This window comes from Lepidochelys olivacea (genome assembly GCF_965140295.1).
Source record: "Lepidochelys olivacea isolate rLepOli2 genome assembly, chromosome: 6".
In the NCBI taxonomy this organism is placed as follows: domain Eukaryota; kingdom Metazoa; phylum Chordata; order Testudines; family Cheloniidae; genus Lepidochelys; species Lepidochelys olivacea.
Genome location: NC_140416.1, coordinates 79,580,508 through 79,606,449, shown reverse-complemented (window position 1 = coordinate 79,606,449; position 25,942 = coordinate 79,580,508). Strand labels below are relative to the sequence as shown.

Sequence of the window (25,942 nt, the reverse complement as noted above, 5' to 3'; positions counted from 1 at the left end):
AAAGGCAAAAATTCTGTGGGGTGCTTTTAAGAATTTTCCTCCTAATTAGTGGACTCAGATCTCAACATTTTCATCTTCTATCTGTGATTTTTTAAGCTGATTATGATTTGTTTCTATTCTGTTGCCCAAAAGTTTCAGTCTGTTCATAATTATTTCAGATACTGTATATTCATAAAGGAAGACAAGGTCTATAGTGTTAATTTAGATGGAATATGGGGCCCAAAGATGTTAAAATAACACAGTCACTGTCCATCATTAAACAATGTTAAAAAGGTCCGGTGTCCCAAGAGATGGTCGGGGGTGACAGTCATGATGATGAAGCTCGCTTTGGTGGCCTCTGTCTGTTCTTCCGTATTTCCCCCAAAGTCTTTCTTCAATGACCCAAAAGGGAGTGATGGCTGGGATAACCCATTTTCTTATTTTGCCCATCAGTTAGGCCAAGTTTCTGACATGCTAATTTTGGTTCATTAATTTCCAGACTCACATTTTCTTGTTTACCATACATGACCTCAACACGGTCCTTGAGTTATATCAGAGGGCCTTTTTGTTTGGACTAATCCAGGGGGGTTTCTTGTCTGGTTTTCTTGCACCTATTATACATTCTTTGTTAAAAATAACTTGACCTACTTTTCATGATTAATTCCCAAGCAGGCATAGGCCCAGTTGTCACAAGAAGTCCCTGCCCAAAATGTTTACAATTGAAGATTAATTTACTTAGGCATACAAAAATATAAAAGATGCATATGCTGTTTCAATGTCTTTTCAGTGCATTGACAGCATACTTGTCTTGATTTACAAAATAACTTTAAATGTGTTTTCAGTAAAGCCTATGTTTTTTTGTTTTTTCTCCTATAATTTACAGGAATTAGTGTGGAATTTCTCTGCTCGCCTCGATCAGATGCAGCAATGGAAAACATTACTGCTTGCCTACATGCTCTGCAAGCATTTCTTGATGTTCCTTGGCCTAGGTCTAAAATAGGTGGTGATCAGGTAACATGCTAATTTAGAAAATATGAGTTGGAATTCCAGGGTATTGTGACAGTGTCTGGTATCACTTAGATCTCGCAGCTGACCTTGAATCTACAATAATTTTTCATTTGCTGGTCTGTGGCACCGATTGTAAACACTGTTGTCTGGTCAGAAATGTGGCAGTTAGTTAATTCTCTGACTCTTGTAGATCCTGAGACTTTTTGGCTCTCTTTGAGTGTGTTGATACATTGACTTCACCTAAAAGTTCAGATTTTGCATTCCAAATGTTTTTACTGAAAATTTTATAGAAATAGAAAGAAATAATAAACTAAAATTTAATTAAAAAGAAACCCACCTATGTGAATACTATCGAAATCATTGCTAGACTGCCACTTAGTTACAGTTTGAAAGATGACTTAGATGTGTAGCATGGCTGGTTGTCATTTCTCTGACTCCAGTCAAGGAACAGCATGTCAATCTCTGGAAGGAAGGAAGATCCCAGGGTATGTTAATGTAACTGCGAAAACTAATCAGATAAACCATCCTTTCAGAGGATATGTCTTCACTACAGAGTTAGCCTGGGCAGGCACCTCCACTACATAGCCCTATTAATGCCAGACCTATGTGGATGCATCCACAGTGGTGCTACACTAACTTATTTGCCCATCAAAAAAGTGTTGCTCTTTTATCTATCAGGCATTGCGTACGTGTTAACCAGTCAGTCATTATTTTGTTGTTCTGAATGAAACGTTAAAAATTACGTCTTTTGACACTTGTCTGAACACGTTACCTGAGTAAGTCCTGACTGTTCTGGGCCACTATTCCCAAAACCACATTATAAAATAAGGACTCTTCCATTTCAAGAGCAAACTGTGCTGTACTGTATCTTTCAAAGTACTGTAAATAGATATGATTGACCCTTTTGGAAGTAAATATATATCACATCACTTCTGATTATGACTAATACTCCTTCATAAAACCCAATCTTGTTTAAATGTAATTAAAGTTAATTAAAGGGACATGTCATGATTTGGTTGCCATATGACGAATCCACAAACTACTCAGAGTATCCCAGCCTGGCCTCATTGTAATCTTTGTTTATGTACAGCACAGTTTAAATGAAATATATATCCTTAGGAAGCAAAGCAGATATCGCAGTCTCCCTTCATTTGTGTGAAGTGATACTTGTGATTTTTTTTAAACAAAGAATTGAATGCATGCAAAATATTTACCAAGCACAATCCATGACAAAAAGTATTTGTTTGAAGAAGGCACCAAGGCTGATGCATTTGTGACCAGAATCGAGGCTTTTGCTGGCACAGCTGAACTCCTCATACCGTTTTAATTAAAAAGAAAAGGAGTACTTGTGGCACCTTAGAGACTAACCAATTTATTTGAGCATGAGCTTTCGTGAGCTACAGCTCACTTCATCGGATGAAGTGAGCTGTAGCTCACGAAAGCTCATGCTCAAATAAATTGGTTAGTCTCTAAGGTGCCACAAGTACTCCTTTTCTTTTTGCAAATACAGACTAACACGGCTGTTACTCTGAAACATACCGTTTTAATTGGAATTCTACCTTTCAGTTGTCCCTAAAGCAAGGAAAATTGTCTGCTTCTCAGACCCCAGTTTACCTCTTGCATATGAAAACCTTGTCTTCCACTTTTACTGTTGGGAATTCTTATCACTTTATGGTTCTGTATCATACAGAACATTCAATAACTTCTGTAGCTTAAATAATACGACTTACATCTTTAGTTTCATGAATCATTGTTTTAAATTTCCTACTTTTTTTTCTTTTTGATCCTGTGTTTGAAGCTTGACAGGTTGGAAACTAATGTATGTTTGGTGTAAGCAGTGAGGCCTCTCCTTCCTTTAAGATTTTTGGGAACATTGACGGGAAAAAGTCCTTCTCACTATATGCTCCAAAATTTAGAAGTGTAGATTGGTGGGTTGGTTTTTTTTAGCTTCAACTTCTGATTTTCTGTGTGAAGGCAGTGGGGTTGCATGTGAACAGAAGTAAGTAGGAACAGAACTTAGCTTCTCAGCTTAGGTGAAGATGGAAGGAGGCTTTCAAGAAAATGACTGTGTGGAGTTAAAAAAAAATCATTAATTCCTTCTATTTTAATGTTATGCATTGAAACAGTAACATTTCAGATGTCAAGTACTTCAGGTTAGAAAATTAATATGTAGGAGAGTATCTGCGCTTTGGCAAAACCATTAGATAGATAAAAAGAAGAAAAAAACAATGATTTTCAGCTGCTCCTAATTAGAAATGAGCAAATAAATGCAATGAGAATACAGTTCACAAGGCTCTGACAAAAATGTATACCATCTTATTACAGTTTTATATTTACACAGTTGTCCTCCATCTGTTTATCAGGGATGACTTTGTACTTGCATCTTAAGCAATGACTCTGTGGAATGGGCAGTCTAGACGCAGTCCACATAGGTATTTTGAAGACATTACGTAAAGACATAAAAAGGAAAGCCTGGAGCGAGAGAGAATACAATTATAGCTTACTGCTACTTTGAAGCTTCATTTTGTATCTCCTGTCTCACTCTGAGGTGAACAGAAGTTCACCATAGAGTATTCTGAAGTCCAAGCAGTTTATGTTCAGTTTATGTCGTCTGTTACATTTTAAAAGCATTGTATAAATTTACATTAGAATACTTAACCTCTGATGCTTGTGGGTAATAAATAAATTGATGTGAATATCAAGACTTTGAACATTTCTTTTGCAACAGGAGCTTGGTGTGGAGTTGCTGAATGTTCTGCATCGACTGATCCTAACCAGAGAATCGCCTGATATTCAGCTTGCTACTCTTGAAGTAGTCCGACAGATTCTTTTTGCAGCTCAAGAACATGTGAGAGAAAAACGGAGAAGTGCAGAAGGTATACAATATACTGTTCTACAATATACTGTATAAACTTTTTATGACCAAACTTATTCCATCAATAACCTGTAGATTAGTGGCTTTATTTGTTAAAGTTGCTAAGAAGTCACTAATCTCATTGACTTCACTGGGAGACAAAGATATTCGGTACTTTAGAAAATCAGGCCACGCAAGACTAAATAGGCCAGTTGTAAAATTGCAATCACAGGAGCGTCAGCTTTTTCCTCGTATGGAAATATAAAGTAGAGTTTTTAAATAAAGCAACTGTGATCAAGTTACTCATCCATCTCCTAACAGGATTGAGTACAGCCATTGAATTAAGCATTTTCTCCTGGATTAGATACACCCTTTAACATTCATTATAATTAAATTACAGGTTTTTCTTCTGTTTAGAAGATGTGGAATGAAACCAAATTTTATTTCCTATAAAAATAGTACATCTTCTTCAAGTGCTTGCTCATATCGATTTGAATTAGGTGCGTGCATGCCACATGCATGGTACGGGTCAGCTCTGAAGCCCCCTGGAGTCACGCCTTCGTATAAAATAATACTTCGTATACGCCTTAGTATAAAAATAGTACATCTTCTTCAAGTGCTTGCTCATATCGATTTGAATTAGGTGCATGCATGCCACATGCATGGTACGGGTCAGCTCTGAAGCCCCCTGGAGTCACGCCTTCGTGGCGCCGCGTATAGGGCCCTGCCAACCCGCCGTCTCCAGTTCCTTCTTACAGTCCGTGATAGTCGCTGGAGCGTTGCATCTCGTCTTCAACGAGCGATCCTCTAGCCTATTATCTGTAAATAGTTAAAGATAGTTCAAAAATTTTGTTTTAGTTAGTTTGACATTTGGACTTGGGGCACTGGGGGGTGTTTCCCTCCCCCACTTCCCCATCCCTCTCCCGGACCCGGGGCATGCCTCAGACCCAGGGGTTTAAGCCGGGCAGGGTTTGCCAGAAGCATATGCCCGAGGGTAACCCACACTCGGCTTGTCTAAAGTGCTTGAGGGAGTCCCATCAAGCAGACAGGTGCAAGATCTGTAGGAGCTTTTGCCCCCGCACAAAGGAGGAGAGGGATCACAGACTAAAGTTGCTGCTAATGGAAGCAGCTCTCTGCCCTCAGTCTGAGTCAAGCCCCAGGGACATGGCATTAGGCTCCTCAGCGTCGGTGCACAGCACGCTGGCTTCGGTCTGGGAAGTGCCAAGGAAGGACTCTGGGGTCAGAGACCCTTGGCACCGGGATTAATCTTTGCACCCCTCACAGTCTCCCATCCCGAAGAAGCAGCACAGGAAGACTGATAGAGGGTGCTCTCCTTCCCGCGCACAGGAATGTGAATCCAAGGGAGGGAGATGGGTGCAAGACCGCACCTCCCCTCCAGCTCAACAGCTGCGACTGTCAACTCCAGGCCTATGAGAGTGAACATTGAGTCCGGTGCCACTGGAAGAGACCCAGGTAGAGGATTTGGACCCCCCTTCCACACCTGAGACACATGAGGCGGCGTGGGACCTGATAACATTAACAGGTCCGCACTCCTCCGACCACGGTCTCACAACACCAGTCCCGAGGCCCCAAACGATTCAGAGGCCACCAGTGAAGTCCAGGGGCAAGCCGGTTTTGACTTGGCAATGATCTACATTATGCTGGCACCAATTCCTGGCACTGACGAGCACAGTGCCACTATGATCCCCACGCGCAGACCCATCAGAGTCTGCATCAGACACTAACTCATATGAGTCCCAGAGAACTCATATGAGTCCCTGTAGCCGCTGGCATTCCCAGTCAGCAGGGATGACCAAAACTTCGCCCTGGTACCGTGGCCACCACAATGGCGGGTACTGGCTCAGATGCCAACCCAGTGGCCCTTCCGGATCTGGTGGGCTTACCACCAGTGCCAGGGGTGCACTTTGGTACGCTCCTTTTCAGTCCCGTCTGAGAGAAGGACTACGTCGAGGGCCAGGGATTTTTCCCAGGCATCAGCCACCGCTACTGCCGCCAGCACCACAATTGGTACCGCACCCGACAACAGACCTAGCACCGTACCCGGCATTGCAGTACCACGGACAGTACCAGAGCCGGCACAGAAGCGGACACCGATTGGGGGGCGGAGCCTCAGAGTTTTGAGGAGTCGGATGAGCAGGAGGGGATCTCCCATATTCCGGGCTCCTCCTCATCGTCTCCAGATGGGGCAGTGGCAGGAACATCCTCAGGGCCTCCCCTTCCTGACAGCAGAGCCCACCTTGAACTTCTGAGGAAGGTCACTCAGAACCTCGGGGTACAGATGGAGTTGGTCACTGAGGTGTCAGACCCAATCGTGGACATTTTATCCCCGGCAGGACCTACCAGGGTGGCCCTTTCCCTGATAAAGACCATTCAGGAGAACACACACATCCTGTGGCAAACACCATCCCCTCTGGCTCCTACAGCTAAGGGAGTCGAGAGAAAGTACTTTGTGCCCTCCAAGGGCTATGAATACTTGTTTACCCACTCCCTGCCGGACTCATTGGTCGTGGCGGCTCTTAATGCGAGGGAAAGGCAAGGGCAGCAAGGGCCTACCTCCCAAGCTAAGGATGAAACGAAGCTGGACTTCTTTGGGAGGAAGATACATTCCAAGCTTTGTAACGCAAACCAGCAGGAGATCCTTAGCCGTTATAACTTCGTCATGGGACACAATTTCCAAATTCTTGGACCTTGTCCCACCAGATTCTGAGCCGGAATTCTCAGCTCTTGTGGATGAAAGCAAGATGATCCCCAGGACGTCACTGCAAGTGGCATTAGACTTGGCAGACTCTGCAACATGGACAATGTCTTCGGGTATTGCAATGTGCCATTGCTCATGGCTGCAGGCCTTGGGCCTCCCCGGGGAGGTCCAACAGACAATTCAGGACCCTACCATTTGAGGAGACCACGTTGTTTTCGGAGAAAACGGACTTGAGACTCCACAGTCTGAAAGACTCCCAAGCCACCCAAAAATCGCTGGGTCTGCACACCCCTTCCACCCAGCGTGGGCAATTTAGGCCTCAACCCATGACACGACCATACCAGGGGCAGTTTAGGCAGGACCATAACCATATGCGTCCCCGAAACCAGAAATGTTGTCACCAACCCCAACTACCAAATAACAGGGGGTTATGCCCTCGAGGGCCCTATACGAACCTCTCAGCTGGATCCTTCTTTCACGTTTTTGGAACATCTATCCCATTTCTACTGAGCGTGGTCCCAAATCACCTCGGACCATTGGGTCCTGCGCTTGGTAGAGAAGGGATATTTTCTCAACTTTTTCCTCAACCCCCCTCCCACCCTCCTTATCCATACCTCTTCAGGGACCCCTCTCACGAGCAACTTCTCCTCCAGGAGGTACAAACGCTCCTATCGGTGGGGGCTGTCAAGTAGGTTTCCGCCACAGCTCAAGGGAAAGGGGTTTTACTCCCAGTATTTCCTAATACCAAAAGTAAAAGGGGGCCTCAGACCCATCTTGGATCTGCGCAATCTCAACAGGTTCATGAAGAAACGAAAATTTTGAATGGTCTCTTCAGCCACTATCATCCCATCCCTGGATCCAGGAGATTGGTATGCTGCCCTCAATTTTAAGGACGCACACTTCCACATTTCCATAATCCCGCCCCAGAGGCACTTCTTAAGGTTTACAGTCGGGAGTTCCCACTACCAATTTACAGTACTACCATTCGGCCTATCATCAGCACCTTTGGTGTTTACCAAATGTATGTCAGTCGTGGCCTCTTTTCTGTGGAAAAGGCAGTTTCAGGTATTTCCTAACCTAGACGACTGGCTAGTCAAGGGCTGGTCCAGAACACAAGTGGATCAACATGTTTTCCTCATAAGATCCACCTTCAATGAATTGGGTCTACTCCTAAACACTCAAAAGTCAATGCTCATCCGTACTCAGAGAATAGAGTTCATGGGGCAGTGCTGGACTCGGCACAGGCCAGTGTGTTCCTGCCCCAGTCCTGCTTCCAGGCTATTCACGACATCATATAGGACCTCAAATGATTCCCTATAACCACAGTAAAGAGTTGCTTAAAACTCCTAGGTCACATGGTATCTTGCACGTATGTAGTGCAACGTGCAAGGCTCCGACTCAGACCTCTCCAAGCTTGGCTGGCATCGGTGTATTGATCAAGTAGGCACAGTCTAGACATGGTGGTTACCCTTCCACCAGACGTTCTCAAGTCTCTTCACTGGTGGCTTAACCCATACTTGGTGTGCTCAGGGGTCGCATTTCCCAAACCCCGTCTATCCCGATGTCTGACCACTGACAGCTAAGCCATGGGGTGGGGGGCACACCTTGGGGAGCACAGAATTCAGAGAACTGATGCTTCACATCAATTTAAGGGAGCTCAGGGCAGTCCGGTTGGCATGTTAGGCTTTTTGGCCTCTCCTGAAGGGCAAGTGCATATCAGTCCTGACAGACAAAACAACAGCAATGTTTTATATCAACAGACGGGGGGAACACGCTCCTCTCCCCTGTGTCAAGAAGCCGTCAAGCTCTGGGAGTTCAGCATAGCACACTCCATACTTTTAGAAGTGTCCTATCTTCCAGGGTCGCAGAACGAACTAGCAGACCACCTCAGCAGGTCTTTTCACAACCACGAGTGGTATGTAATAACAATATCTTCCAGCAGTGGGGAGTTCCACAGATCAATTGGTTCACCACAAGGGCCAACAGGAAGTGCCTACGATTCTGCTCCTTCCTAAACAACAGCCCGGATTCATTGGCAGATGTGTTTCTCCTTCCATGGAAGAACTGCCTATTCTACGCGTTCCCTCTCATACCGCTGATTCACAAGGTCCTCCTCAAAATCTGGAGAGACCGAACCTCGGTGATCCTGGTGGCACTGGCCTGGCCACATCAGCATTGGTACACCACGCTACTGGAGCGATCAGTGGAGACTCCAATCGCTCTACCTCTAAGTTCTGGACCTCATCACAGAAGGCCTCAACATCCCAGTCTCGAGTCTCTCCACCTCACTGCTTGGAAGCTACGTGGTTGACCCCGCTGAGCTTACATGCTCAGACACCCAACCATGGATAAAATGCTGTATTATTTTGATCCTTGATTCCTGTAGTTCTAGATTTGCTACTGAATCTGAGTGCATCTAATTTTAATCATCATCATAGTAAAACATAGCTCTTACATTGCCTGTGTCATTCAGTGCACTCAAAGGGATTTGCAAACATTTTATCCTTAAAACCACCCCTGTGAGACAAGTATTATATGTATTTTATTGCTGAGTAAAGTGAGGCAAGTGCGACATATAGATTAAATTGCCCAAAGTCAGGCAATGATTTGGTGATATAACTAAAAATTGAACCCATCAGTGCTGGCTGCAGGCCCCCCTGTTCTAACCAATAGACTTATTCTCTCCTATGTTGATGGATAAGGTCGAAGATCTAGTAACTTCAACCATGCAAGAAGTGTGAACAATCTCTCAGAAGTACACATTATCGTGAGTCATATTTCTGTTCATTTAATGTATAGGTATGACTAAACAGGCACTTTGGAAAAGAGGTAGATTAGGCATTTCTAGAATAAATAACAGAAATATTCAAAACACAAGACCTGGGCCAAGTCTACACTAGAAACATAAGTCAACCTGTATTAGGTTGACTTACAACCACCTCAGTAATTATTGTGGTGGTTCATGTCCACACGACCCTCCTGTCAGTGGTGTGCATCCTCACCAGAAGCACTTCCACCAACTTAAGAGGGGCCGGGGGTGGGGAGGTTGAGAGCCTAGGTGCTCATCTCCACACGCAGCTCCTCGCTCTGAGCCAGACTATGTCCTGGGCTCTCCACTCCCCATGGAGAGCCCTGCAGCTGCCCTGAGGTTCCCCGTGGGGAGCCCAGCAGCTTTCCCAAGGATCCTGGCTCCCCACCGGGAGCTTGGGAACCACCTGGACTTGAGGCGCAGAGCTCCCTGCCAGGAGCCTGGCTGTGGTGGGAAGCCTCCATACAGCATTGGACTCCCCACAGGGAGCCAGGAGCCTTCGGGTAGCAGCCCAGCTGGCAGTGGGGAGCAGGTTGTTGGGCAGGCATGGCACAGCCCAACTCGGAATAGGGAGCCTGGGCAGCAACTGGGCCGGGAATGGGGGGCTGGGGTGAGCTGGGCTCCAAGTGGGGTGGGTGCAGCCTGGCTGGGAGCAGGGAGCCTGGAGGGCAGCCAGGCTCTAGCTGGAGCTAGCTCCAGCATGGAGCCATGAAATTGATAAGAATTACAGCCAACATCCGATGTAAGTAATTCACTGTCTACATGGGCACATCATTGTCCTAACTACACCAACATAAGCCCTACATTTCTCGTAGAGATGGAATTATTATGTTGGTGTGGTAGGACTCTTACGTTGGCGGGAGCGAAGTGTAGTGTTTACACTAACATAATTAGGTTGACATAAATTGCCTGACATCGACCTAACACTATAGGTCCAAACCCTGGTAGTAATGGGGGACGTTAACTACCCAGATATCTATTGGGAAAGTAATACAGCACAGCACAGTTCTTGGAATGTGTTGGAATCAACTTTTTGTTTCCAAAAGTAGAGAAAGGGGACAGCCATTTTAAACTTGATTCTGACCAGTGGGAAGGAATTGGTTGTGAATCTGAAGGTGGAATGCAGTTTGGGTGAAAGTGATCATGAAATGACTCATTTCATGATTCTAAGGAAAGGGAGTGAGAGTAGCAGAATAAGGACCATGGACTCCAGACTTTAACAAACTCTGAGAACTGGTACTTAAGGTCCTAGAGGAAGAAAATTGAAGGAATAAAGGAATTCAGGAGAGCTGATGATTTTGTAAAGAAACAATATAAAAGGCACTACTGTAAACTGTCCTGATGCAAAAGAAAGATAGAGCCATACTGGCCTCTTACTCTTCTTCCTATCAGGAGCTCTTTAATGACCTGAAAATCAAAAAGGAATCCTAGAGAACATGCAAACATGGACAAATTGCTAAGGAAGCATACAAAGGAATACTGCAAGCACATAGGGACGAAATCAGAAAAACTGAGGTATAAAATCAGCTACAGCTCGGAAGCATATAATAGTCAATTAGAAGATGTTGTATAAATAAGTTTTAGGAGCAAGAGAAAGACACAAGTGTAGATCCTCTACTGAGCAGGGAAGGAGATCTAATAACAGATGACATGAAGAAGGCTGAGGATTTAATGCCTAGTTTACTTGAGGCTTCACTAAAAAAGTTAACTGACCAAATGTTCAACACAATATTAACAACAACGGAGAAAGGAGCACAAACTGGAATAGGGAAAGAATGGGTTAAAGAATAGATAAGTTAGATGTATTCAAGTCAGCAGGGTCTGACGAAATTCACCCTAGCGTACTTCAGGAACCAGCTGAAGTGATGTCGGAACCATTACAGATTGTCTTTGAGAACTTATGGAGGATGGATGAGGTCCCAGAGAATTGGAGAAGGGCAAACATAATGCCTGTCTTTAAAAAAAGGGGAACAGAGGACCCAGTGAGGTACAGACCAGTCAAACTAACCATGATAGCTGGAAAGATACTAGAATAAATTACTTATCAAAAATTTGAAAGCACCAAGAGGATAACTGGGTTATAAGGAATAGTCAGCATGGATTCATCAAGAACAAATCATGCCAGACCAACCTAATTTCTTCCTTTGGCTGGGTTATTGGCCAAATTATTTCCTTAGTTTTTCATATGAAGAAATAACTGCAGATTAGGTTTAATCTTCAAAATGACATTATCTAAAATGGTCTCAATTATTTTTTACTATACTGTATAAATGTATGTAAAGCTATTACATACACAAAAATACATTAAAAGAACATTAAGTTTGCAAAGTCAAGCACTGAAAAGTGAGGAAATGCAGTCTCCTTCCTCCAATCCACTGTCTTATTTATCACACATCTTCCAGCTTCTGCAACAAACGATGCAGAGGCCCTGTGGACAACCCCATACAATCCCACTGTACTCTTTCACTATACAACCCTGATTCATCCCCAGAGCAGGTCTATCCTATGCACTGAATGAGGAAGGGATCCTGTGGAAAAAATTATATGTGACCATGTGATTAAGCGCTCTATCATAATGCTTGTGCACAAGGGCCCGAATTAAGGTTGCACAGGTATTTCTCAATACTGACATTTCTTGACTTAATAGTGCTTGATTTTGCTACTTTGATTTTAGGAGTTTTTTTGTGTATAATTTCTTAGGTTTTTTTAAAAAGCCATCTGAAAAATCAGCAATTCCATCACATGGCATCATACTATCCTCCAGCTGGTTCATCAGCAAGGTTGAACCTTGAGATCCACCTTAGAGATCTCTGCCACTTGAGTTAACAGAGTAACTGTTAGCAGTAGTTGATTGGCATCCGCTCTGTGGACTATACTAGAAGGGGACGAGGTGCAGTTTACCAGTGGGTTTCACAGATATTTGCAATGCTGACAGCAGAGGGACTCAGATATCTTGGGTTCCACTCTACACTCTGGAGGAGAGTGTTCTCTCATGGTGTCAGAGCCTACTACCTGTTGGTCCTCCTCAGCCTAGTATTGTCTCTTCCCTACTTTGGCTCCTCGTTCTAGTCCCATTCTGCTAGTCCTCTTGCCCAGCAAGTCCTAGTCTTGTCATCTGGGATCCAGTTCCAGTCTTATTGCCTAGCTAGTCTCATTTCTCCTCTTCTGTATCTTCATCTAATCTCTCTCCGTCCCATCCTGTTTCCTCCACTGGCTACCAGTCCCAGTCTCCATCCTTGGGCTCCTCATCCATGTCAGTTCCTATCCTTCCACGGCTCTTGGTCCAATTTCCCCCCTTCCTGGCTCCTTGCCCTAGTCTCCTTGCCCAGCTATTCCCAGTGCTCTCCCCGCAATTCCTTGTCAAATCTATTTAGTTTCCCAAACCTGCCCCCGCCCCCAAAGATCTATCCTTCACTAACACCCTGTCTCCTTGCCCAGTCAGTCACACCCCCAGTGGCTCCCAGTCTCCATGCCCAGTCTCTCCCACTTCCCGTCCCCCAACTCTTCGTGATAGTTTGTCTTTTTTCCCCTCCCTTCCAGTCCAACTCTCACTGCACACTTTGTCCCAATTTACTCCATTCCTTCTCTCTGATCCAGCTCTTGTCCCCACTGCAGTTGAGTCAGGTGGCTTACTTCTCTATGATGCCTGAATGCCAGCAGGGGGGTAACTGAAAGCATAGAGGAGAGAAGCTCCCTGCTGTCAGCCTGCAGCTGCCAGGACCAGCAATTCTATGGGAAGCCCAGCTTTGCCTCTGTAGCCTTAGGCTGAAGCGAGTTCAGTCATTCTGTAGGGGGTGAATGCACAGTTTGGTCCCACCTAGTAGCTCTGAGGGGCTGGAGCATGCTCAGTGAGGATGAAATCTTTAGACAATTTAGCTGCTGCAGTGACTGATAAGAGAGAAAGAGAGAGATCCTTCTGGAATGCATAGAGCAGGGTTCTCGAAGTCCTGGCCTGTGGACCATCTGCAGCCCAAGAACCTCCCCACTGAGGCCCGGGGAGAAGAGACGCAGGCAGACACGCTGCTGGCAATCTCTGCAGCAGGCGCCGCGCCCTGCAGCTCCCATTGGTTGTGGGAGAGGAACAGAGTTATCATCATTAGTTTCTGGGCAAAGTCAGCCATGGAGGCAGCATCGTTAGTTGCTGGGCAGAATCAGCCATGGAGGCAGCGTCACTTTTTTCCTCGATGAATATAAAGAAGTCAAAATACTGAACACAACTATCTGATGCACCCCTTGCTGCAATCCTGAAGGTTTCAACTGCTCAGTCACTGAGGCCAAACATCAACAAACCGACAGAACTGAAGCGTTGCCAGGTGTCTGGCAAACACTAAAATCTCTCTAGGAGGCGAAGAATTGTATAAACTTGTATGACAGTTTTATTATTTCTAAGAAATTGGAAATAAAAAATATAATATAAATGTTTTCTTTTCTGAACATCATCTTCAGTGACATTATTGGCCCACTGGGAGGATTTGAGGACTGGCACTGGCCCTAAGGTAAATTGAGTTTGAGACCCCTGGCATAGAGGTATAAATACCCCTCTCCCCTGTGTACATGACGGTCAGTGCTCCCAGCTGGTCTGGCCTCTTCCTGTTGCCCCCTTGGCTTTACATAGGTAAGTCCATCCCTCTTTCCCCTCCCTCGTAACCCAAAGGACCCTTAATGGAGCAACATCCCTTTCTCCTGCTGGACAAACAAAGACCCACCACATTCAGCTGAGGTGAGTGCATCCTTATAAATTTGTTTCAAACTACAGTTGTCCTCTAACGGAACTTTTAACACTGTGCTGCATTAGAATTTAAACTGTAAATTATCTCCTGCCGATATGACAAAGCTTCAAGAACTAAACTTTCGTCAACAAAACACTGCATGCTTAATGTCTTCCTTACTTCTTCCTTTCGTTATAGTTGATGATGGTGCTGCAGAAAAGGAGACCTTGCCAGAATTTGGAGAAGGCAAAGACACAGGAGGACTGGTGCCTGGAAAGTCATTAGTCTTTGCAACGCTGGAGTTGTGTGTTTGCATTCTAGTGAGGCAGCTCCCCCAGCTTAATCCTAAAGTAACTGGTAGCCCTGCAGTTAAAGCTGGAAAACCTCAGTTGTTGTCAGAGAGTGGAAGTAGCTTGGTATCAGCAGCATTAGTTATCCTCTCTGACATTCCGTCGGTCTGCTCTCCTGAAGGTAGGATATGGTTGGTACCAATATGTGATTTTGTTACAAGGGGAGATTAAATGAAAAGATGATAGAGTAACATATACTTACTACATAACTTTCTCTGTTGGATAAATGCTGGGGCAAGGTCTTGGAGATTTCCTTATGACAATTTTCCAGTTGTTTTGGTTGTACTCAAAAGTTAAAAAAAAGAAAAGAAAAGGCTGATAGTTACAGAAGCAGTAGTGTGAGAGTGTAAAGTAGTTTTCAAGACTGAAATACTTTTCTCCCGTCTTTCCCCTGTAAAGCAGGCGATTAATGGACACATTTTATTTCACACAGATATATGTATGTAGCTGCATGCTTCCTTGATAGATCCTCAATTTAGGAATTTATAATACAGCTGTAAAAATGTGCTCCAAAGGGAAATGTGCCATATCATCTTTGTCCAAAAGCCATCTTGTAAACTACAGAAACACAAAATAGGAAGATAGTGTTTATCTGACCATCACCCCAGACTTCATTTTTCACAGTCACCAAACCTTTTTATATTCTTTTTAAAATAATATAATTATATCAAATATGTTGTCAAGGTTCCTCCCCCACTCTGAACTCTAGGGTACAGATGTGGGGACCTGCATGAAAAACCTCCTAAGCTTGTCTTTACCAGCTTAGGTCAAAACTTCCCCCAAGGTACAAAATATTCCACCCTTTGTCCTTGGATTGGCCGCTACCACCACCAAACAAATACTGGTTACTGGGGAAGAGCTGTTTGGAAACGTCTTTCCCCCCAAAATACTTCCCAAAACCTTGCACCCCACTTCCTGGACAAGGTTTGGTAAAAAGCCTCACCAATTTGCCTAGGTGACTACAGACCCAGACCCTTGGATCTTAAGAACAATGAACAATCCTCCCAACACTTGCACCCCCCCTTTCCTGGGAAATGTTGGATAAAAAGCCTCACCAATTTGCATAGGTGACTACAGACCCAGACCCTTGGATCTGAGAACAATGAAAAAGCATTCAGTTTTCTTACAAGAAGACTTTTAATAGAAGTAAATAGAAGTAAAGAAATCACCTCTGTAAAATCAGGATGGTAGATACCTTACAGGGTAATTAGATTCAAAACATAGAGAACCCCTCTAGGCAAAACCTTAAGTTACAAAAAAGATACACAGACAGAAATAGTTATTCTGTTCAGCACAATTCTTTTCTCAGCCATTTAAAGAAATCATAATCTAACGCATACCTAGCTAGATTACTTACTAAAAGTTCTAAGACTCCATTCCTGGTCTATCCCTGGCAACGACAGCATAAAGACAGACACACAGACCCTTTGTTTCTCTCCCTCCTCCCAGCTTTTGAAAGTATCTTGTCTCCTCATTGGTCATTTTGGTCAGGTGCCAGCGAGGTTACCTTTAGCTTCTTAACCCTTTACAGGTGAGAGGAGTTTTACTCTTGCCAGGAGGGATTTTAAAGGGGTTTACCCTTCCCTTTATGTTTATGACACATGTATCTGTCGTATCTTGTTACCTTTCACTGTTATTACCTTTGTGCTTCCATAACCCAGCTTTTTCATATGTTGCTGAGTTAGGTCTAATTTAGATTGTAATTTCCTTGAATCAGAGCCCTGTCACTGTATTTATGTAAAATACTGTTCACACCTATGGTACTGTACAAACTATAAATCCAGCAATTCCTATCCTTTGCATTTACCATCCCCTTTTCCCACTCATTTGTACTCTACTATTGAGTCCTTGTGTCATGGTCACTGTACTGCCAGCCCAAAGGGATGAGGATCTCCTTTTGGAAACAGTCACCAGCTCCCCTGTTCAATCATAAGGATTAATGTTGGATGGTGATGGACTTTTGTTACCTTCAATCCGGTGATTTTCATCTTTCAGAATGACAAGAAAAGAGTTTGGACATGGCCTTGTTAGGCTCTGAGAGGCACTATTTGTGAGGAAAATTAGTTTGCTCCTTGGGTTGAATTTGTTCCCTGCTGCATTTTTTGCCTTTAGCAGATCAGGGAGTTTTATAGCCAAATTACTTGCAGGATCAGATTAAGTCAAGAGATCAGGACATGGAATTGAACCCAGGTCTCCTATATGGTAGTGCTTATGTATAATATCATAATAAATGGACTGGTTTGCTGATCTTCAGTAGCTGTTCTTCCCAAGTTCCTGTAGTTAAGTTTCAGAGATTTTTTTTTCTTTCCTTTTAAGGAAAAAGGACAAGAACCTAAGGCACCGGTTCAGTAATGCATTTAAGTACATCTCTATTCATTCTATTTTGCTGAATAGCGATGGACTTAAGCACAATAAAGTCAAGTGTGCACTTTGACTTTAAGTGTGCGCATTGCTTAGTCAGGTCCTAAAATAGTGCACAAAATGTATGGGTGGACTCTACTCCATTGGCTTCAGTAGGATTCAGGTGTCTGCACTAGCAGAGCCCAGTCTAAACATTTAAACACGTTGGAACATAGGCATTGCCATATTGGGTCAGACCCAAGTTCTGTCTAGTTCAGTATTCTGTTTCCAACAAAGGCTAGCGCCAGATGTTTCAGAGGGAGATGTAAGAACCACACTGTTGGCAGATGTGGGATAACCTGCTCCTCACATTAGGTGTGATGCTTTCCTAAATTTTTGTTAGCTATAACTATTATAACTCTAGATATTATTATGCATGTTCAATGTCTTATCTCTTCTTTTAATCTTGCTAAATTCTTAGCTCACTGACTTCCTTCAGCAAAGAGTTTCACAGTCTAATTATGTGCCATGGGAAAAGTATTTCTTTTTGTCAGTTTTGAATTTGCCACCTGTTAATTTCATGGAATGTCATCCCTGTTCTAGTGTTCTGAAACAGACACAACAGAAGCTCCCAAACTACCATCTTTATTTTGTGTATTATATTATGCCCCTTCTTATTTGTCTCATTTCCACAGTAAACAATCCAAATCTTTTTTCGTTCTTTTTTTCATATGCATTTTTCCACATCATTATCATTGCCTTTCTCTGAACACCCACTAATTCTGACTTTTACATGATAAACTTTAGGTATGTGAGTAGTCCCAGTGAAGTAAATGACTATCTGACTTAAAAGGAGAGCATCTCTTTAAGTAGCCAATCTGCCTCTATGTTTGACATTTGACATAAAATCACATGCTGTTTAAATACTTTTTTCTGGAACCAAGAATTACAATAAGTAGGCAACTTTTAGAAATAAAAACTGTTTAGACATTATATATAAAAAGTGAATTGAAGAAAAGTGATTTATAAAATAACAAATTCTGTAAGTCTTTCGCTTTATACAGTGACATACCAAGCATTTGTTTTGTCTCATAGGAAGTGTTTCCGTACTCCCTACTATCCTGTACCTAATTATTGGAGTCCTCAGAGAAACTGCTGTGAAATTGCCAGATGGCCAGTTACCTTTGACAGCTGCTGCATCTTTACAAGCTCTTAAGGGGATATTGTCTTCTCCTATGGCTCGAGCAGAGAAGAGCCGAACTGCTTGGACTGAACTTCTTCGTAGTGCTTTAGTCACAGTTCTTGACTGTTGGGATCCAGGTAACCAAAAATGAAAGGGGGACAATGAAAAGATGCTTGGCATAGCTAAAATTCAGATAACTCTAGAAGATTCAGATGGTGGTAGAAGAACTGAACTACTTTTTGTTAAGATAACTTAATAAAAATAAGTTATAATATAAAAAATATAATATAAAAAATAACTTAATGTCTGAGGGTGAAACTTACTTCACCCATGTAGTCCAACTTTAATATTCTTAAGTACAGCCCACACCTATTTCTGCTACTACAGTCTATAGGTTGGAGTGGCCACCAGAGTCTCTCCATGCCTCTTTTGTGGTGTAGTAGTCACTGGTGTAATGGGAAGGCAGATTTCATGGTTCCTCACGTGGTTTACACCCAGCCTCAGCCCGTTGCTATCCTCTGCCCCAGCCTATGTTGGAACAGTGCACTCAAAGGGTGTATCCACTGCAGTGGTGCTCCCCCGCAGAGCTCTAATGTGTGGAAGGCTACATGCTTATCCTCTGTACCAGGGCCACAGGTCAGAATTAAAACAGCACTTTCACCATCGGTGGACCTATCTGCTTTCCTTTGGATGAATAAGCTTAGGGGGTCTTTCATGCAGGTTCCCACATCTGTACCCTAGAGTTCAGAGTGGGGAAGGAACCCTGACATTTGCCTATTCTAGACATGGGCTTGCAGGTGTGGTAGATAATTACACACTTAGAATATCTGCAGATATGTTATGTATTTTATGAGAAAAGAATTTAATTCCTCAGGCCAGCTGATACTTTTTTTTCCCAAATCTCTCCAATTATCAGTGTATTACTTGTAAACGGACTTCCAACTGAGTGCCATGTTCCATGAGTAGTCACATCAGAGCAGTACAGAGATGGACTATTACCTCTCTCTGTTCTGTGATGTGCTGCTTCTGAGCCCAAAATTACACTGCCCCTTTGTTTTTGCTGCTCCTATCTCCTGCAGACTCCTGTCTAATTTGCTGTCTTATCACCCCTTCACTATGTCTTTCTCAACATTACTGCTTTGTTTTTTCTCTTCTGAATGGTTATGATTATTTTAACTCCTTTTACACTCCTGAAACATTATTAGCTTGCATTTGTTCAATCTTTACGTCATTTTATTTTTTTGACCATGTTTCTCATTTCTCTAGGTCTTTTGGTATCACTTTTTCTTTCCTCATTGGTGTTTACAACACCCCCAGTTCAGCATTATCTGCACATTTCTAACAGGCAGCCTGTGTTCCAAGTCATTAAAGAAAATGTTAAGTAAAACTGGACTTTCCACAGGCTTCCTGGACACCACTTTTCAACTTGATACATTGTTAGTCAACACTACCATGTGTTTATGGACTTTTAGTGTTCAGTGTATATGACAGCATTCCTCTCCAAGCCGATCTGAGTTAATTGTGAGAGTGAGATTTCATGAGGCAGTATCAAATGCTTTGAAATTCAATTACATCTAAAATACTGCATTACCTCACCCATTAATGTTTTAGTCAGTTAAGAAATGCAATTAAGTTTTGTAAGACATAACCTTAAAAAAAAAAAATGCTGTTCGTTCCTCATGATTCCAACTGATTTTGTTCTAATAGTTACGGCAGTTACCCTTCAACCCACTGTAAAATACAAATTCCAGTAATGAAGAGGAATTTTTTCATGTATCTCTAAGATTTTAAAATTACATTTGCAGTTCCTATTAATAACTTTATTAAAGTGCCATGCACATGCCTCAACAAGTGGAAAACCTGATGAGACCAGTGGGGATTGGGACAGCCTCAGTAGAAAGGGGGAGGAGAATACTTGCTGGGGGGATGCAGGAGCAGCCTCTTCCAGATTCTAGCCACTCATTGGCCAGCCTGGGGAGGAAGGGAGCTGATGGGTCCCTCATCTTCCCCTTTCAATAATTTAAACCCTAACCCAGGCCATGTGGAGCTTTCTTTTTGTTCCATTCCAGCTCCTATTATGCCTACCCCCAACCCTGTACTGATGGCTTTGGAGCTGTGTATTGCAGAGGCTGTGGGTCTGACCAATCATGTGGGATCAGGAAGGAATTTATTCTAGGGGCCAAATTGGCAGCAGCCTGGGGAGGTTTTTTGCCTTCCTCGCAGCATCCTGAAGGCACAGTTAGGTTAAATAGTGGTAGGATTTAGTAATTAGTGATAGTGCTTGGCAAGGATGTTAATTCCAGTGCGATTAAAAGAAACGATTCCCTGAAGTAAAATACTTGGGATTTTGTTTATGGGCCTTGTGCTCACATGCTGAGATCCTCCCCTTTAGCACCCTCAGTCACCTTTGTCAGGGGGAGGACAGTAGAACTCCAGAAAAGTGAGCTGAATCCTAGAGGTAGACTAAGGAGAGTCTGCCCCCACTCTGGAACTACTTAAAATGTCTGGTATGCAAGTATGGGTGACAAAGCCATAGTGCCCTTCCTCTGTGACAGGTTTAATAAAGTTGCAGCCTGCTACTTGAAATCCATCCCTGTGTATGTCGTCATTTGCTACCACGTCCAGATCAATTGCCATTGGTTTTAGATTCTTCTGAGAACAGTTGTATCAGTCAATACAAAAATAAAATGTTTTCTTAATACAAAGTTAATGTGTTTGCACCATTGTATAATTCCATTTAGACATAATATAGAAAATGCCATGCCAAAAAATGTTTCATGAGCACTTTTTACATCACTTTAGAACATTACAATTGGCAATATTACTTTTAGAATGTGAATTTGAGACTGTTTTATCTTTAGTAGATGGAGCTCAACAAGAACTTGATGAAGTCAACCTGCTTACTGCCATTACAGTATTTATTTTGTCTACAAGTCCAGAAGTTATTACCATAGAGTGCCTTCAAAAGCGTTGTATTGAGAAGTTTAAAATAGCACTTGATTCAAAAGATCCTGTAGTAAGTACTTTTTCTAGCTAGAGGAGTATTTCAGTTAGAAGCATGCTAAAGTTCTTCTAGCACATTTTCTGTTGAGCTGTTTCACTGGACCGAACTAAGTGTTGATTTGAAAGAATTTTTTTTAATTCTGTCCCATTTAGATCTGTTGTATTTTAAAGTGCAATTTTAAACTAGGTTTCAGAGTAACAGCCGTGTTAGTCTGTATTCGCAAAAAGAAAAGGAGTACTTGTGGCATGAAGCGAGCTGTAGCTCACGAAAGCTCATGCTCAAATAAATTGGTTTGTCTCTAAGGTGCCACAAGTACTCCTTTTCTTTTTGTTAATTTTAAACTAGTTGGCCAGAGCTAGTGGGTCTGTGCTGTGCCTTGCTTTTAACTGTTGTTCATTAAAATGTTCTGTGTACAAATGAAGTATTTTCTATATTATTGTTTCACCATCTGGGAAATAAGAACGCCATGCTTTGATAAATTGATAAGAAAGTTATCTAGTTTTGCGGATGTTTCCTTAATTTTCTCTGTGCACTTATTTTAGACCTTAGGGCAATACTCTGCCAGGTCATCTGTTTTGATTCTCTATCTGTACTCTTGACAGAAACAGCACATTAGGGGGATTTTTGTCTTGTTTCTTACATGGTGGAAGTATACCGCTATCATAGCGGTTCACCCTTTATCACACTGAAAGTGCAGCTTTAAAGATGGTACTCCCTTGGGCTTTTGTTAATTAAATAGTAGTTCCCCAAATGTGGTCTTTATATTGACCAGTGTGGGAGTCCATCGTAAACCAGTTTTTTTTTCCTCCTCTTTCTATACTGATTTATCAATCAGAAAGTCAGCTTTATTTAATGTTTAATTATCAGAATTGATGACTCACTGCTAGAATATTTACTTTTTAATATTTACTTTTTAAGTCTATTGCTATATGTCCAATTTTAGAAGTCTCCATTTTCAGCAGGATGGCTTTCACTAATAAGAATTTCAGAAAGCCAGGTGTAATTACAAAAAAAGAAATAATGACACAGGGTGAAATTTTCAAAAGCATCTAACTAACTTAGGCACCTCAGCCTCTCAAAAGTCCTATAGACACTTAGACTCCTAAGGCATTAAGTAAGCATTTCTATTGTAAGCCCCTACTTTTAGTCAAGTGTAGTTTTCTCCAAAAATTTCATTTTAACATGGTTAGGAAACCTAGTGGGCTCGTGAGCCTAAAACTCTATTTAGACATTTTTAGTTATGAGTGCAAGATGTGTTTTATGGTTTCTTCGTTACTTGTTAAAATAATTCTGAGATACTTTTCTGACATCATTTAACTTTTCAAAGTGTGTTTTATCATTAGCTAATGAAAAGTTTCTCTTGCCATGTGAATTTTCAAGCTTTTGTACACTTTTTTTCTTTTAAAAACTTTATCTTCAAAATTGTTTGAAGTGCCAAGGCATTCTGACATGTAGTTTTAAGTGTAACTTTGTTTACATTCAGTATTGTAACTGTAACTTTTCCCCTTTAGGTACAGCTTAAGTGCTATCAGCTGCTGCTTTCCATCTTTCAATATCCCAACAGAGCTGTCTCATATCCTTACATTAATTCTTTGGCACCATCTATTATGAGGAAATTGCAGGAAACAGAAAAAACAAAGCCTGAGAATTCTGCTGAACTGCAAGTCATTCAGGAAGGAATAAAGGTGGTCGCAGCTCTCATAGCCATTGCTGAGGAAGAACATCGTAAGTCCCTCAATTCCAATGCCCTTTTAATGTCTTAAGTGGCTGTCGGGAATCAACTAAAACAAAATGTATTCCCCCATAATTATAATTTTGAACAAAATTTAATTATTAGTTATGCTAGTTAACAGTATGTCTTAGAAAAATGTTGACTTTCTTTCTGTGCTTAGTAGTCATTAGGATTTGAAAACTTTAAAAAAATTATTTGATATCTAAGTGTTGTTTTTAATTTTTATAGGTGCTTATTTGGTGGCCTGCCTCCTGCCCCTCCTTATTTCCTTTCTTTTGGATGAGAATTCTTTGGGGTCAGCCACAAACTCAGCAAGAAATCTACATGAGTTTGCTTTGCAAAACGTGATGCAGATTGGTCCACAGTACTCATCAGTTTTTAAAAAAGTAATGGCTTCCTCTCCAACTATGAAAGCCAGGCTTGAATCAGCTGTAAAAGGCAATCAGGAAAGCATTAAAGTCAAGACAACACCTAAACATGCAAAGAATCCTGGGAAAAGTTCAAGCATTCAACTAAAGACCAACTTTCTCTGAAGTATCTTAAGCACTTTGATAACACTGCAAAAAAGTCCCTTTTCATTTCTAATTACAGTAGTCAGGAAGAGTTGGTTTCAGTTTTAGCTCAATTTTGACTTGAAATCCAGATGATTTTTTAAAAACAACATTCTTTAGAGATTTGCTTTCTATTAAATATAATTGACCTTTTAAATTTGAGCACTCTGAGTAAAACATATCAAATGTAATATAAACTATATATTTGCATTAATAAAATAACAAATCTGCAAGAACCGTGCATTTCTAATATCAATGCAGACAAGAAATAAGACTTAGATATATTGAGGAGCCAGCCGTTTTTATTCATTAAATAAACTGAATTATTTTTGGCAATACTTGTTTAAAACAAAAGTTACTGTGATTATTGATTTTGGATTTAACTGGGGCATAAATTTACTTGCTGTTCAGTCTTTCCTAAGTACTAATTTAACATACTGCATATATTGAATGTCCTTGTCATCCTTAAGATAAATTATTGTTGAGCTCTAATATCCCACTGCATTTAAGGTAATATTGACTTCTTTAATTAAATGCTAATAAACTCTTGAGCTGTCCAAGATATAGCAATATAACACTTGCTGTTATATTACAGCTTCACAATGCCTGTTCACTTTGGCCCCAGTTCTGCAGGGACTTGCAGTGTGGGACTTATGTGCTTACAGTTAAGGCACATGTGTATGTGTTTGCACAACCGGTGCCTTATTGCTTCATATAAAGCCTCACTTTTCAGGATATACTTTTTGGTTTAACTTTATATTATGCTAGCCAGACAGTTGAAACTTACATAACCTGAAAAGGACAGCAGTTTTGATGCACTGTGCCTCTGATTCAGACATCTATCTATCTAGCTGCATCTATTTCATGATTTTTAAATGATCAAGTATCTATACGTGACTCTCACTAATGATCATATCTTTTCAAGGAGGGGTGGAAATGTCTGAAGTTAGCTTATCTTGTGTCAAAATACAACAAACTTAAAGAAAAAGTACAAAAAATATAATTTTTATCAAGGAACATATTTTAATATAGAAAAAAATGTAACTACTAAAAATGCAATGGCTATAAAGTATTTTCTAATTATTGCCTTTTTTCTTTTGTGCCAGTATTAGCTCACTAAACCAAATACTGTCACAATGAGTATAGTATTTCCTTGTTAAAAATTAGTCAAGAAAAGAAAAACGTCTACGGAGCTGAGAAACACACTGTGACTCAGGAAGAGTGTGATGTACTGTATTTTATTATAAGATTTGTATATAAATACTATTGTAAATTGTACAGCATTAACCATTTGACCAAAATTCTAACAATTCATTTTTCTAATTCACATAAATAAACCTAATTTTCTTCAGTTAAGTGTGTTTTTCATTTTACCTGATAGAAGGACTTTCATTTATTTCAAGTTACTTTAAAAATCTGGGTTTTAATTAATATTCCCAATCAATACAGTGTCCCTATCTGTGGTGGTTTAATGACAAGACAGGACACGGCTTTAGCAAGCAAGCAAGCTGGTTTGCTGACGGGCTTCTGCCTGTCAGCTTTCCTCCTTCCCTTTTATTTCTCTCCCTCCTGCGCATTACATATTCTGACCGCAAAAGGCATCAACAAAGGAAATAATATGACTTTAATTAATATTCTTATTTACCAGCCTCTATCTACTACAGTCCTTGTTCTCAGGCCTTGAGCCCAGTCCAAGGAAGCTTCCCATGGTTCATGTCCTCTGGGCGACTTCCCATGGTCCATGTCCTTGGACGGAGCAGTGTGTGCACTGCTCCTACACAACACTCAGGGTGTGCCCTGAATGTTTCCAGGTGCATGAACTCTACGTGAACCCTTCACCTATCAGAACCTCTATAGACATATTTACCATAAGATGTAAAAATGCAAATAGAGTAACTCAGAATTAACAACTGCCCCTGAGAGTTTAAAAAAAACCTCCCTATAATGGGGTGAACAAGTCCCCTCAGGGTTATGACAGGAACACTCCTAGAGCAGCGCTAACCTGTGACTGAGGAGGAAGTGACCTTGAGGGATGCAGACTGACCCAAACTTTAGGGGCCAAAGATATTTTGGCATCCAGTGGGATTTTAAAAAGCATCTAGGTGCCTAACTTCCTTAACAATCTCTCTGCATCTTTAGGCTCCTAAATACCTTTGAAAATCTGATCCTGCAACAGGAGTTCCATGAGTACTGTGGATTGGAACTGTCTCTACCTCTAGGACATCTTTCCATGTATTGTTTTTTGAAGAGTTCTTTTTCCTTGGAAAAATGTGAGCTCTGTTGTCATTCTCACCTATGTCAGAGGGGAGTTCTCTAGACTTAGAGCTTTCTCAGCACTGCCCATCTCCTGATCTCATAAATTTCATCTTTGGAGTTGACAGTTTTATATTTCTGGAGGAAAGTAGTTGCCTAGGAAGATTATTGTTTTGGACAGAGGAGGTGAGTAGAGAGGGTGCTCTCAAATACCTTGGGCCAATTTCTTGGAGGGTCATAAAGAGTCGTCCAGACTTTGAATCTGACATGGTATTTCACAGTGTAATAAGCAGAGCACTAGGGTGATGAACTCTTGGGCAGAAGTGTTGCTGAGAAGGCAGGCTGCTGCATTTGGAATCTATATTAATACTTTTCCCCCTCATCTAATATATAAAGGATTGTATCTACATTTTTACTTTTAAAAAATTCTGCTTGTGCTAATTACCATTAA

General features: G+C 41.7%; 1 protein-coding gene across 5 annotated transcripts in view; it reads left to right on the top strand.

Moving 5' to 3' along the window:
* The window catches only part of HEATR5A (HEAT repeat containing 5A), a 126,296-nt gene extending 101,707 nt beyond the window's left edge, over positions 1 to 24,589 (top strand). For all 5 annotated transcript variants that reach the window (XM_084630957.1, XM_084630958.1, XM_084630961.1 and 2 more), the window contains 7 exons: positions 863 to 990; positions 3,716 to 3,863; positions 14,277 to 14,549; positions 17,864 to 18,088; positions 20,813 to 20,967; positions 22,467 to 22,680; positions 22,916 to 24,589. In XM_084630957.1, coding sequence (XP_084487083.1) covers positions 863 to 990; positions 3,716 to 3,863; positions 14,277 to 14,549; positions 17,864 to 18,088; positions 20,813 to 20,967; positions 22,467 to 22,680; positions 22,916 to 23,220 — 1,448 coding nt within the window. In that variant the 3' untranslated portion in view covers positions 23,221 to 24,589. The remainder of the gene's footprint in view (positions 1 to 862; positions 991 to 3,715; positions 3,864 to 14,276; positions 14,550 to 17,863; positions 18,089 to 20,812; positions 20,968 to 22,466; positions 22,681 to 22,915) is intronic.
* The last annotated feature ends 1,353 nt before the right edge of the window (positions 24,590 to 25,942 follow it).